Source organism: Pempheris klunzingeri, chromosome 20 (assembly GCF_042242105.1).
Source record: "Pempheris klunzingeri isolate RE-2024b chromosome 20, fPemKlu1.hap1, whole genome shotgun sequence".
In the NCBI taxonomy this organism is placed as follows: domain Eukaryota; kingdom Metazoa; phylum Chordata; class Actinopteri; order Acropomatiformes; family Pempheridae; genus Pempheris; species Pempheris klunzingeri.
The window spans coordinates 1,791,816-1,807,342 of NC_092031.1; the positions used below are offsets into that span (position 1 = coordinate 1,791,816).

Below are 15,527 nucleotides of genomic sequence, written 5' to 3' on the forward strand. Positions count from 1 at the left end.
AGTGTGGTGGCAGTTTATTGGAGAGGGGATGTCGGATGCTTACACGTACACCCATGCACTCCTCTCATACAGTAAAACTTGATGACAAGGGGTCACCTTGACTTGTGAGTGGTAGCCAAACACACCACAGCGCCACATGAGCCCTCCCGGTTACCAGGGCGACCACCTAGAGTAAATGACCTTTCCTGTGCGTGTAATCTGGTTAACCTTCATATCCTGACCAGGAGAACAAAGGGTGAACTTTACTTATCAACACTTGGTGTTGACTCTGGTCATTACACAAGCATCCTCTTTCACTTTTTTTTATTTTCCCAGTGCTGAACCCCAGATGATGTCACCTCCTGTGGTTCCAGTGCTGAATCGTCTGCGTTCAGAGGAGGAAGTGACCTTCGTTGTAGTTGTGTAGTGGGAAGGAGAAATGAAGGCACAGCTCACTTCAGTGTACATGGATGAGGGGAAGCGTGCAGGTGTAGACCCGTTTATCACACTGGCGTCAGTACAGAAGGAAAATATTTAACCTTGCAGCTTTTAGTTAAAACATGATTCCAGCACTGTGTCTCCAAGGCTAGAATGTGTGGAGGGATCCTAAATCACTAAAACATATTTTATAAGAGAAAAGAGTTGTAGTGGCTGTAGTTCAGCATGTCTTCAGGTCCAGTTTCACATGAACATGCTGTTGAAACAATGGTTATGTAACGGGGAAATCTTTCTACATTTAACATGCTTGCACACAGATTTTAGACCGGTGCTTAGATCATATCTGAATCCACCGGCTGCTTCCACTCAGTTATTTTTTAGTTGCACTCTGTCTTTGTCTCCCCCTGGTTTGTCCCCTGTCCCTCCTTCCATCCCTCCCTCCTTGTTGGGGTTGCCAGTTCCCTTCTTGCTGGTTAATCAGTTTGGCAGCGAGTGGCGCAGCAGGTTCTAATGGTGCCACATGGTTGGCTCGGCTTTGCAGTAATTTACGCCCCAACACGATATGAACCTGCTGCTGTTTATGTAGGCTCTGAGTCACCCCACTCACTTGTCTCCAGCTGACACACACACACACACACACACATATGTGCACACAGGCTGGCTGCTCTACACCATCCAGGCAGAGCCAGTTAGGTCACAATGTTCTTAATGCTGCTTGTTTTTTTTCTACCTTTTGTTCTCTAAAGCGTTTACCTGTGAGAGAAGTAACCACTGGATAGTAGATTAGCTCAAGCAGGTCCATCTTACTGCATCTAGCTCTACTTTGATTTAATGTTTTCATTTTCTCCACCACATCAGATTTTATTGCCAACATATCTATACTTGTTTCACTCTGCCTAGTTTCTCTTTGACTCTTCCTGACAGTCTTCCATCTTTCCATATTTCCGTATCATAGTTCCTTATTTCTTTTTTCATCGCTTTCTTACTTTCCTTCCTTGACTGAGCTGGAAAGTCTCCCGAATAAGAGACAAGACATGTAGTGATCTGTAGAGGACACATACGGCAGGAGACAAACCAAATTGCACAAGAACAGAAAACATTAGTGGCATTAATAAAGACCGCAGGCCTTAGAGAACAGGTGGGGAGTTTTTCTTGAAGGAGTCAGTGGATGCAGCCTTGCAGATTTTTGAAAAGAGTTTAAGAGCAAAGGTAGATGTGCATGCTACACTTTATTCTTTAAGATGTTTGAATACACCTTAACTTGTCGTAAACAGTTGAGAGAAATGTCAGTTTTGAACATTGTATGCCTCCGTTGCTCCATTATTAATAGCTTGTTTAACCTCTGGCTCTGTTCCACATCACTCATCTGTCATGGGGCATGACATCCTTGCGCTGCCATGTTGCTGTGATAGATCTGTTACCCTTGTTGTATTGAGGGCTAGCTGCTACCTATTCAATCTCTCTCTCTCCTCACATTAGCCATCTGTCCATGGCCGCAGTCGCACTTGAGGTGAAATATCACTGGGTTTCATCTGTATTACTTGGGAATATACCATCTTTCGTGTCCAGCACCACGGAGTGTGATGTAAAACTGATGCACAAAAGTATAATAACAGTCCACAGGATCATTTCTCTCAGAGTGAAGCTTAGAAGCCCCTTGACACACTGTGAAACTGGTTTGAATGGAAAACATCCGAGGAGCTTTACTGTCCACAATGACAGCATTTCATTCTTTTAACATGTCCGTTGTTTGTTTGTCTTTCTTGAGTAATGGGGCCTCACAATGTCTCTCAGCAGATTTACACACTAATCACACCTAACAAACAAGCCTGTAACAAGATGTTTCAACAAGGTCTATTGACTCCCAGTGGAGCCACAGCCACACCACTTCTGCTTCCAGCTACATCAGTATCACTTCATCAGATTTTAACACTGTCAGTGATTCCAGTTTAATTTTGAGTTTGAGATTTGAGTAAAAAAAAAAAGAAAGAAAAAAGATATAATAATTATCCATGGCTGTTATTTGTAGGCACAAAAACTAGGAATCATCAGTGTTGAATTCAGCGTCATCGGACTTTACAAAATCAAAACTCCACTTCGATGAAACAGGCGATGGTTTGAGCTTTATGACTTTGAAAGTGGTTGATTCCCTCATCAGGCTCCCACCTTGCAGGGTAGTTTGATTTGCTTAACGTTAACCAAAGCCTAACCATCAAGCTTGCAGATCAGGTAACGCTCATACAGCTTTGAATGTTCATTTGGGTGGTTTTGCCAGAGCCAAGTCACCATATAAGAGACCAGTACTTTGCTTTTTAGGTGCAAAGGCCCGTTGGTGTGGCTTCCTGTCAAACTTCACAAGATAAAATAGATGGGATACTTTGTTTTCCCAAAAGAAAACTGTCAAGCGTTGCTCAGACGCTGCTCCCACAGACAGCACTGAAGAATAACCTGCTCTCACTCCTAAAAACAATCCCAATCCTCATCTCCTCTACAGAAACTGATGCTACATGGCAGCCGTTCCTAACTGAGAATCACTGCACACACAGAGGGACACACACTAGCTTTTAACTGACACAAACAGAATTTAATTCCAGAGTTATGCTTGCACACATACAAACACATTTTGTCACCCTCGGATGCCTTCAGGGTTAACGTCTACCTCACAGATCAACCGAAACACCATTTGTTGAGACGTGCAGACGCTTCTGTGTGTCTGTGTGGATAAATATTTCAGATGTTGTCCAGACTGACAATATGTCTGTGTGAGATGGATTGTACTCCTACAGTCATGCGCATAAGATGGCGTGTGGATGTTGGTGTGGATGTGTGTCACGGTACCTGACAGGCTGCAGTAGAGCTGGACTGGTTTGTCTTTGTTGCTCAGGTTTGATTTTCAGGTTGAAACTAGTGATTATTTTTGTTATCTGTTGTTCTGCTGGTTATCTCATCAATGATTTAAGAGTATACGCTTTAAGATCTCAGATATTTGTGGGAAAATACCTGTTGGAACATCCTGTTTTTTAAATTGCTTGTTTTGTTCCACTCAACCTTTGGTAAGATGCCAAACGTGATGTGATGATATGTGTCCTAAAATTGCAGAACTCTAATTAAAACTAATTATTTGTGTACTATTGTATCTTCCCAGTCGGATAAATGATATGCTTCATGGTAGATTTCAAAGTGTTCAGTGATTAGCTCCACTGTGGCATTTAGCCTGCTCCTGTCAGGGAGCCAGGACATTTTAAAAACGCTGCCCCGGTGACACCGAAGCTGCATAATGGATAAAAACAGTGTATCATCTGTGGGTAGAATCAGACTGAGATCAGTAAACAGAAATCATGGGGCGTCTTTATCGCTGTTTGTATCTAGATGCCTGTGTCAACACAGCAGAAGATAATGTACCGTTTTATTATTGTGCTGGTATTTGGCTCCCAGATAACATTCAGTTGTGTTGATCAGAGTTGAAACATGTTCTTGAGAGCGCTGCAACGTGATAATACAATCCTCGCATTGTTACCGAGTTTTGGCATTTAATTGGTGAGGTGATTAGCGAGTCAATTAAAACACATGACCAATGCACCCAGGCAAAGTGAGACAAAGAGGTGTTTGCTCGGTAATCCCTCTCATTTCCCGTGCACTCAAATACGGTCTTTCATTCAGTGGAGCGCTAATCAGCCTCAATCCCTGTTGCTAAAGGAACAAGCTCAGCTGATTGAGTATGGATTAAGCCAGGGCCGGCCAAGTTAATGATCCTATTAAATTATCCCCTAAACCATATGAGCACATTGTGATAAGTGGAAAATTCAAGAATTAGTTCACCATTACCATGTGCAGAGCAGCGCTGATGGTGATTGACAGTTGTGGTCTTTCAGCATCGATCAGTGTTGACCGTGGACATTATCCACAGCTGTAACATGGTTTGTGTGTGTGTGAAGGGCAGAGCTGTACATTTCCAGCAAGTAAAGTTAATTTGGAATATCGCCTCTCTCAGAGCAAGGCCACAAAGTGCTTCACCACAGTACACTTTGTTATCATGGTCTTATTTCCTAAACAAACAGTAAAATTGCTAAAAATAAGCCCATAGAAAGAATAAAATGAGGCCAGGATGAAGATGAAATGATGGTGTGATTTGAGTCGTGGTCAAAAGCCAATCTGGACCATTTGCAGACCTTCCAGAGACGACTTGCTGAGGTGGGAGAAAAGGGAATTGCTGTGGCCTAGCCAGGATGATATAAAAGCATAAGTGATCATTAGCGACGTAACAGACTTTGAAAAAGGTCACAAGATTCAAATTGGCACCTAACTGCTATCTAGTGCAGTCAACTGCTACCTACGTGCAAACACCTTCAGTTTCCAACAGCTCAGTGACAATTCAGTGTTTGACTGCAGCGAAGCAGGTACCAGTCCACCCTGAAACACAACAGCTGGCACAAATGGTCACTTTTACATTTCTGTTTGTGTGTAGACGTTAAACAAACAAGAGATGCCATTTTATTTCCTGAGCTTGAACTTTGGACAGAGCCAGGCGAGCTGTCCCCCCCCCCCCTCCTGTTTCCAGTCTTTTATTAATCTCCTGTTGGCTCCAGCTTCACGTGTGAGAAAGGTATTAATCTTCTCCTCTAACTCTCTGCAAGAAAGCAAATGAGTGTGTTCCCCAAAATGTTTATTTCAATGAATAGTTGTAAATACACACTAGTGTTTTTATTGGGTGGCAGGTGTACGTATCTTCCTTAACCACAGTTAACACATCAGTCACAGTAAGAGATTCATATCTTAATGAGAACAAAGCCTTTCACTTGTTTATGGACTTCCTTTGACCTGTGTGTTTACTCACATGTGTCAGAAGAAACATGGGAAGTATTTCAACAGCAGCCCTGCTGGTTCAGTGGAAGAATGCAACACATGAGGCCAAACCTGTCTGATTACATAACACACTCACTCACTCACTCACTCTCAGGCATCAAAGTGCTCACACACACACACACACACACACACACACACACACACACACACACACACCTAGTCACATTCCCTGGTCCTCTCTCTGTACATCTGTTGATTTAGACATGAGAACCAGGCAGCGCTCCATCTTCTATATTTATTCCTTTGTTGATCGTCCCTTTCTCCCTGCCAAGTGTTGGTGCAGACGTTGCGATGATTATCACTGCTGGAGCACTTCCACTGACTCGGTTTGTTCAGCAGCCGATGTCTTACGTAACAGAAAATGCACCCAGAGATGGGATGGAGAGGGGCAAGAGGGAATTGGGGGTATAAATAGGCTTGTTTATCCCCAGCAATGCATAAAGAAACACCACTAACCCCTTTTTTCTTTCTGTTCTTGTTTGTGTGTGTGTGATTATGACATCAGGCGTGGTGGCAGTGGAGCGAGGTTAGAGGGATCCACAGCAGGGTGCTTTTTTAACAACCAGTTTTCCACCCAGAAATGGCCTTAAATCAAATTCAGCCTCACATAAATCGAACTCTTTCTCTTTTATGATGTCTGTATCATCAGCCCGTTTCAATGCCCCACTCCTCCTCTCTTCCTAAACTAAGCTTTCTTGCCACCTGATTTGAGCAGCTTGAAGCTGTTCTCCCTCTTCACACTGAGTAGCCAGCCTGCGCCCTACTTTCTCCTTACCTTTTTGAAGTCATGGTGAAGTTTGTGCACCAAGGTCGGGTGACTGTTGTGCGTCAGTCGGACGGTATTAGCAGGCATCCCTTGTACCGCGAGCAGTCACAGAAAGATGCATCTGTCAACCTCCGATGTTCCCTCCTCTCCCCTCACCTTATGCTCGCTCCTCTGTTCTCTCTGTGCTCTTTAGTCTTGTCACTTTAATCTTCCTCCCAAATATTTAAAGCTGTTTCAATTTAAAAACACCTTTTTTAACTAAACTACTACTGAATGCAGGTGTGATCATAGTTTGCCCCTGTGAGTGACTCCATTCATCGCTGCAATTCTTTTAGGATTAAATTATTGTATTGTAATATTCTGTCATTCTCATTGCTGGTGTGTAACCTGATCTTAATTATTAAAAATCAGCGTTTTAATCAGTGCCATGTTGAATCCCTAGATAAGACATAGAGAATTGCTGGTCTGCAAATTGCTGGGTCTTGCAGTGAAAGATGCAGCTGAAGTGAAAGGGCAGCTTGGACTGAGAGGGAGGTTGAGTCACTGCAGAGGCAGTAAAACTCATTATGCATTTCATCTGGACTTTCCTTTTCTTTTTAACGAGAATTCAGGGCTCAACCTGTTGTGTGTTCTGCTGTGGACTCGCTGCCTGTGTGCTGACTGATGCACGGTCATCTGCCATGGAAGGGAGACAGACTCATGCTTTGCTTTTAATGTGTGTGTGAGTGTGTGTGTGTGTGTGTGTGTGTGTGTGAGTGTGTGTGTGAATAATCCAGTTCTGCCACATCGATCTGATCACATGCTCAGTCTTCGTCCTCTCTGCTGTTCATTGTGGTTACAGGCCGCAGCTTCACTGTTCTGGTTCACACCCACCACCCTCATCATCATCATCATCATCATCATCATCAGTTCCAGCAGCTGTTTCAGAGCTCTGATAAATCCACTGGACACAAGCTGCCAGCATAAAAAACAAAGTTGGCAATTAGCTGGAGATCATGGTGGAGCATTTAGCATCGAAAGAACCAGATATTATTATTCTCACAAACACAATCATGACTCCAGATGAAAGTTTTGCTGTCAGCTGGATGTGTGAATGTGTCAGCTGTGTGTTTAGATTGTGCTGCTGCCCCCGATCGGCTGAAAAAGTAACTGCAGCTAAGTAAATGAAAGGAGGGATAAAGTGGATAAAAAGGAAATCTGTTTGTAAATGACAGTTAAATGTTCTTTTTATGAAATACTGTACACTTTACCAGATGGTGAAGTTTACCTCTATATCGTCTCTCACCGAACAGTTTCTCAACTTAAATGAAACGATATGACAAATGATATGAACGCCGTTGAGCTTCCTCGTGTGTTTCTAGCTCCATCTTGGTATGTGAGCGAGGGTCTGTAGGTAGGTGGACTCTCTACCTACACATGTATGAGGTACTGGGATACGTTTCGGAGATGTAATGTAGCCGTGGCTAGGTACCAGAGAGATGTGAGGAAGTAGTTTTATTTAGAATTTGGGTGAACTGACCTTTTTAAAAAAAAGTAATTAGCAGGAGCAGTGTGCCAGAGTTCAGTGAGTGTTAGGGAGAAGGAGGGAGCAGCGATTGGTCCAGGTCTGCTGCTGAGCTGAAGGAGTCGGCAGCCAAAACCAGGTTTTATTTTAATAGAGACAGCAGGGGAGGTGAGAGGAAACAGTACCCCCCCCCCTCCGCCACAAACACACACACACACACACATTGACTCCAGTGACCTATTCTCTCTCCTTCTTTCTCTTTCTCATTCTTTTTCCCTCCGTTTCATCCCTTCAGTCCTCGCCGTGAGCTTGAAATGAATCCCTGCTGCACTTCCTCCTGGTTGGCTCAGCTGACTCTGCTGTGTGTATGACTGTGTGTGTGTGTGTGTGTGTGTTCATGCCCTAGTAAAGAGTGGTGCTCTGTCATTGTGGCTCGTATCAGTGTTTGTATCGGTATCTTCTCTGCCACTTGACTAACCAAATGTGCTGTTTTTTCCCCCTCTTTCCAGTCCATCATGGAGCAGTTCAATCCCTGCTTGCGGAACTTCATAGCCATGGGGAAAAGCTACGAGAAGGCACTCACCAGTGAGTAAACCAACCATTTCTTGTCTTCTTTCTGTCTTCGTCTGTCTTTCATTCCTCCTGTCTGTCCAGTAGTCCAGGCAGAGCGCCAATTGACCCGATACTTGCAGCTGCTTTTATATCCTTGTAATTTATCTGGGGTAGAGATGTGATATGATGATGATGATGATGATGATGATGACACGGGTACAGTTTTCACTAGTTTCCAGTATTGTTTATGTCTGCATCAAGCCAGAGCCCCCTCCTTTTTTAAACTTGGTGTCTACAGAAGCTAGCTTGGTTGCTCTGTCGCTAAAGTGGCCGCAGTAATGTCCCCCTGCAGAGACGGTCATTGCAATCTTGTGTCCAAATAAACCGAAGGTCTTGTTCAAATGTTAAAGATGTGCTAATCAGAGATGACTGATGTCCTCTGGTTGTTCCTCTGTGATGATATCCATGTCCACATGGCTCCCTCCCACCAATGCTGGTTCATTTGTTCTTAAGTGTCCGCCTCTACTGCACGTCCTTTGTCATTGCTTTTTGTGGCTGCACAGGAGTGTGTGTGTGTGTGTGTGTGAGAAAAGACAGAGACACTGAAGTGTACATGCAGCAGTGGCTCAAGGTTAAAGAGAAAAGCACTGGAAATGTCTTGGGGTGGCTAAGTGGAGCATAAGCCAATAGGAAGTGGAACAGGAGCAGTCGCGAGAATAACGGTGCTCCCCCACGGGACCGGTGAAACGAGAACGGCCTGAGATGGTATTCAGGACAAGACGGGGTAAAAAACTGAAGAAACGGGAGGAGATGGAGGAAAAGATCGAGAGAGAGAGAGAAATATTCAGAAACTGTAAAATGAAGTGTGTGACTCAAACAGACTCAGACTTTTATCATGGTCCTGAAGAACTGTCCAGCAGCTTATAAGAGTTTCATGGACATTGATTAGAGTCACTCAGTCAGCAGTGATTAAAATATTTCATGCTTCCAGATTAGGCTAGAGATGTTCTCAGTGTTGCCATGTACATGTTGTCAGATAAGACGAGCCTCCAAGCATGTTGAGCTCATTTATTGATAAGAAAACCTCTTTTCCAGTTTGCTTTTTCACGTCACTCTGCGGGGAGGAGGTTATCGGGACTGGATCATATTTTCAGTGCTGGTGCAGCTGTGCTTGGTATGCTGCGTGCACAGCGTTGAGCAGGGCTCTCCTTCGTGTGCTCGGAGGGGAAATGCAGGGAAGACTCGGCAGCCCACAAGACCAATAAAGGCCTCTCTCCAGTCTGATAGATAAGGCTAAAAATAGCCTTGCGACTCCCTGAGTGGGGATTACACTTCATCAATGCCAGGCAGCGGCACGGAGGCAGGGTTTAGAGCAGAGCGGAGGGATGCGGTGCAGAGCAGGGCTGGGCATCCAATGAGCATCTATTGTCACAGGTAGAAGTGCATCCTCTGGTTGTTTTTAAGTAGAACTCGGGCGGCTGGGCGCTGAAAACCTGCACGATGGAGGGAAGAAGCTGACTTGACTTGGCTGTTTGGTTTGTTTGAGTCTAAAAGCTGTTGTGGCCAGTGTGGGTTGGTCGTTATTAAAATGTTTCTTGCTGTCCTGTAGCAGACAGGAGCTGTGAGGCTGGAGGATATTGTAGGTTTGCGGGGCAGAGAGAACATGACTACATGTGTGAAAGGCAGGAGACGCCCAGTAAGCACTGATGTGGTAGTTTGAAGGCCAGAGGACATCTAGGCACTAAGAGAGAGATTTAGGTTACTGTTTGAACGGACTTTAAATCATTTAAAGTCAAATAGGGTTACAGATAATGATTGCCAACCATTTCTTTAACTAGTTTATGGATCATTTTGTTTATATATTGCCCATCACAATGTCCCAGAGCCCAAACTGATGTCTTTTAATTGTCTTCCTTTATTGCTTGAAGCTGGAACCTGGACATTACATGTAATGTATAGATAACTAACAGTTTTAACCTCGATGTCCAGACGCCTCAACCTGCATATCGTCAGATGAATGCTGGCTGGGAGGGAGTGTGAGAGGGGATCGTGTTTAGTGGGAAGGAGGATGGAGTATGTATCCCGAGCTGGTTCAGACTCCTTTTGTTGTTTGTGCTTCATTTACACTGGCATTCTCCGCTCTGTATCGGCTTTATATCACTGCTCTAATCCTCTCTACAGGCAGACCCTCCTCCCTCTCCTTCCTCCTCTCTTCTCCTACCTTCTGCACTCTGTCAACTTTCAGCTGACAGACAAGCAAAGCGTCTCCTCAAGATATTCCTGCCTCACCTGGTCCTGATCCTCCCTGACTAGGATTTCTCCGCACATCGATTAAATTAGCTGTGCTCACCCAGCCGCCTCGGCCTAACCTCCATCCCGCCGTTATAGCTCACCTAGGCTTAACTCAAACCAGGCTTAGGAAAAGCTGGAGAAGGGTCTCGTCTTGTCTCCGTGTTCTAGCTTACTGGGGAGGATTGCACCACTGTGTTGAGATTTACTGGCTTTCATCTCATCAGGGGTTTGATAAAGAAGCGAAAGCAGGCCACGTTATTTCAGAAGTTGTCTCCACAATTTCATTTCTTCAATAAGACAATTTTAATATGTTCACAGACTGAGCAGCCAGACGCCGTCTTCATTTTCAGAACAATAACTTCCACAGAAGTGAGCATGGCTCGCTGTCTCTGTGGACCCACATCATGAGAAAACTTGAACTCAGAATAGATTTACATTGTTTTCCATGTGGAGATATAAATACGTTGTCATTATTCCCCTCTCTTGGGGATTCTGCGGTCTCCTCTGGCAGTTCAAAGCACAAACGCCCATCAACATGGCAGCGCTGTAATAAACTCAGCCCTCATCCATATGTATCTCCCAACTGGACATGTGTCCTCTGTCATCATGGCTGTCAGTCCCTGTGTGGCTAACCCCTGACCTGCTTTAATTCACCGCCGCTGTTGCTTCAGGCCGTCTTGCCCGTGTTCTGGGCCTGAGTCACAGTTCTGTCTCAGTTCTGCCAGTGTCTCCGGCTCTCTATGCAGCACAGAGAATAACAGCTGACGTACAGTATTTGAAGTGCTCAGTGCTTTGACATCATTGCTGTGGAAACTGCTTTTTTTGTTTGTTCGTTTGTTTTTCAAGTAGGAAATTGTTAAAAAGGAGCTTTAAAAGATTCAGTTGATCCAAATTACAAAAAAATATTTCCCTGCATGCTCACAGTGGTATCTACCCATGCGGAGAGTTTTTGTTATACTTTTAAATTTTGAATGTTTGTTTGAAGCATCACAAAGTAAACCCCTCTAGAGCAGTGACTGGGGTTGGGGTTTAAACTGATGTGAACCAATCAGACACATTATTACACTGTAGGAGAATCAATACTGTTCTGAACATAAAGTGGAGGCTATGCTCAGACATACCACCACTGTTACTGCTGCCATGATAACTTTCTGCAGCCGTAAAATCCCGTCTGAAAGAATTTTACATACAGCTGTGCAGTTTTTTGATCTGATAAGTTTTTAAGCTCATGGACCTCAAGAAGTGCGTTTCATCGTCTCACTAATACTTGAAATAATGAGCCCCCACCAGGGCTGCTTTCTATCTGCTTCTTTCTCTTCTTTAGCCGAGTACAGACACCAGCTTACAAAGAGCACAGTAACTACACAATGGCCCTTTGGGGTGTGCACTAGCTAAAAACAGGGTGCTTGCTACCTGATTGTTTTGTGCGTTGCACTTTGTAATAAAGAAAAGAGGAAGTATAGATAAGATTTCTTGGGCCTTACGTTGGGCAATCCCACATTTCTCCCACCTGGAAATGGATTCCAAAAGGAATCAACTTCCAAAACCCAATCTTTGTTATGGCAGAAGTTTTCTGAGCTGGATTAGAGTGTATAGCTGTCGGCATGGCTAGATACCATTATGGGCAACGAAGGAAATGTTTTGAATGAGTCCTTTATTTATAGAAAGGTCTACTCCAAAGTAGTTTGTGCTGAAGACAGGGTTTCCTTTTACTAACTTGTTGTGCTTGTGAGAATAGTCTCTATAGCTTTATCTCTGCTTCTTGTAGTTGCCTCCATAGAGCTTTTTCTTTTCCTGCTTGGTCTCCATTTCCGCCTGTCGCTCTTTATTTCCCATGCCCAACCTTACCTCTCTGGGGGGTGGGGGCTGTAGGGGAGGGTTGCAGAGCTGGAAAAGACATAATTTCAACTCCGCACCCTTGATCTGATGCCCAATGCTTCCATGTTTCCAGGTGTCACATATGCTGCAAAGGGCTACTTCGACGCTCTGGTGCGGATGGGCGAGATGGCCAGCGAAAGTCAAGGCTCTAAGGATCTTGGTGAGTTCTCGTAGTGGCTGTAGTGCCCCTGCTGGGGTGGAGGGGGGTTGCACAAGGAGATGGTGAATGGGATGGCACGTGCTGTAGAGCAGAAGCAGCTGATGACCCACACACACACACACACACACACACACACACAGCTATTTTTCCGGTAATTCAGTGCTTAAAGACTGTGTGTAAATCCTAAGAAACAAAACAATAATGCATCAAATAAAGTCCAAATTGCAGTAAGATGCAAATTATCTCCCCCAATTTATATAATCAAACACATTCCAATTTGGGAAGAATTAATTCTGCATGTTTGTCACAGCGTGTCCATTTGGTTAATCTCGTGTTTCCCTCACATTCAGCAAAGATAAAGGCTCTCCAGTTGTTTTTATACTGCAACGCTGTGAGCAAGTAATAAATTCACAAATTTGTCTGGCATTTGATATTCACAACAGCACACAGGGTGAGCTTGATTTGCTCGCATTCATAATAAGCCCTCAGTATATTTACAGTGCTAATGAAAAATCTTGCTGTTTGACTGCTGCTTCCAGCAGGATGTAAGAACAATTATCCCAACTCGCTCAGCTCTCACACAGTGTGTTGGATCAGCTCTGGTTCTGCTCATTATAGACTTACCTTTAGTGATCATTTGCATAGGTGAGAATCGAAGTCCCATTTCCAGAAGACGGCACGTAGGTATGACCATTTGTATGAAGTAAGACAGGCTCGTATATAATCGTGGCACTTTTGTGCAAAGTTGTGTCATAGTTATAGACCTAGTCACATGCTGGGGAGTGTGAGGAGCCTGCGTTAGCCCTGGATCACTGCATCCTCTCTGTTCCTTTACGCCGATGTGACTGAAGATAGCAGGCTTGGACTGAAACAGCATAGGAGAGGAAGGATGGAGGGAGCGATGGTGAGAGGAGGCTAAGACGGGGATATCTGAGACGAGTGAGGAGGATATAAAAGCAGCATTCATTATTCATTCATTGAGACCTTTTTTGATGCTCCCTTGCACTTCTGTAGCTGCATCATTTCATGGTTTTTTTTGTTTTTTTTCCTCTCTCCATGTCTCCCATGTTGAGTACTACCCTGTTCAGCTTGTGTGGCCACTCCAACTTTGAATAGTGAAAAGCTCATAACTGTCCCTCCATTCAGCTTCAACCCCATAATTTGTACAGTGATTTCGTTCCAACCACTTTAACATCACGGGCATTTAAAGCTGAGAGGTTCATCCACTTCCTGCTAGAATCCTGCAGCTTTAATGAACATACAAGCCTGTGAGTCATCTTAAATGGTGAATTATTAAAAACCACCTTACAGTATTAGTAAAGGCCTTTGGAAACCAAGACAGTCATATGTTTTGTTGGACATTAAAAAGTAAACTTCTCTCCGAATACAACTCCAACACCTGTTAGTGTTTCAGAGCTGTGTCTCTTAGCATCCATGAACTCTGTATTCATGATTTAACTTTACCTGTATGGTCAGGTACAGATTGTACCTGTAATTATGTGGTGCATATTTTTGATTTTTGGAAAAAAAATGCACCAGAGTCAGTTTGCAATATTTTGTGTGTGATGATAAAGAATTTTACATATTGTACGAAATGTTTTGACTTGAAGTCGTTACCACGATATCCCACCATCTATCTGTACATCCCTGTTTCCATCAGCTTGGATGCTTTGCTGCTGTGCCTTTTTGTCTTCCAGGGCTGTGCCCATGCATTCTTTTGTCTGCATGTGTGTTGGGATTGCCTGTTTTTGTGTTCCCTTTTTTGATTTCTTTTTCTGGCACCCTAATCATGACTCAGCAGCCCCTCAACTCGGCAGAACCTCCCTCCGCCTCCAGTGAAATAACAGACCAGGCTGAGCAGAATGGATTGATGCTGTCTCCACATATCAGCAGGGCTTAGAGCTGCTGTGGTCTGTGCAGACTGAAAGGGGAATTGCTCTGACAATGCTTATTGCTTTGTGGAAGCTTTAGCATATTTCATTACGTCTGTTTAGCCTCACGGCTTCAGTAAATTACCTGAGCAAATACAAATTACCTGGCAAAATGCAAAGAGGGTGAAAAATGTAGTTTGAGGAGGATTCTTAAGTTGTAACTTGAGGTATAATGCTTAATATGATACGTAATAGGTGTAATAGGTCATGCACAAAAAAGGAGTGGGCAAAGTAATTGATAGATGACGATGTTTCCGACAGGTGGAATATTTCTTTATAGGTTAGTGGCAACCGTGGCAACGCGTGACACATCCAAACTAACTCGTGAGCTGGCTGCTGAAGCCATAACTTGGAGGAAAGCCATTTTTTGCACTCTGTACAAACGTGCATGAATGCATCTTTTGGGTCTAGTTTTGCTGTCGTGTTTCCTTGCATACATTTGAAGGGCAATAATAATTTCTACACTGTATTTTCAATCATCCAGTGTTTTCCTTGACGCACTTAATCAGATTATCTCTTATTATACCTTCTCACCTACCAACCTTTTTCCTTATCTGGTGGATTCAGTGATCTGTTATTGAAATACTCAGCCTCCTGCAGCCCGTTTATTATATAATGATGAAAGGTGGTGATTTGCAAACAGTCGGGTGTTTTGCTGTAGAAGAGGTCAGAGGAAACATTAAGCGCTGTTGTTTTGGCATACAGTAAAGTGAAAAGATTCTAAAGCCTGCAAGCTTATTAATTAACAAAGAGTGTGTGTGTGTGTGTGTGTGTTTGTGTGTGTGTGTGTGTGCATTTCCACAGCCAGCACGTGTATCTGACTGTGACCAGAGCTAAGACCACAGAGCCACTCATAAGGGAGTGTGTGTTTGTCAGGGATGATCACTCACCCGGAGTTTTACTTGCACGTCATAATTGATGAGGACTGAAGGCAGATTTGTAAAATTGGCCAACTTGTAATTGTGCCTTTAAGTGGGTTCTGATGAGAGGAAAATGTTGGGGTGCAACAGAGCTGAATTAACAGGGCTGGACTTTAAACTGCTTGAACCCTCCGAGGTGGCGCAGCCTTTCTGGCAGAACTCGCTCCGACTGTACTCACCGAAACAATGCAATTAATCAGAGTATTAAGATGAACAGCAGCTAATGGCATTAGCACATGAACTG

General features: G+C 43.9%; 1 protein-coding gene across 1 annotated transcript in view; it reads left to right on the forward strand.

The window, feature by feature from the left end:
- The window catches only part of LOC139219384 (BAR/IMD domain-containing adapter protein 2-like), a 58,703-nt gene that overhangs the window by 9,490 nt on the left and 33,686 nt on the right, over positions 1-15,527 (forward strand). Inside the window, exons 2-3 of the mRNA XM_070851208.1 lie at positions 8,060-8,135; positions 12,346-12,432. Coding sequence (XP_070707309.1) covers positions 8,066-8,135; positions 12,346-12,432 — 157 coding nt within the window. The 5' untranslated portion in view covers positions 8,060-8,065. The remainder of the gene's footprint in view (positions 1-8,059; positions 8,136-12,345; positions 12,433-15,527) is intronic.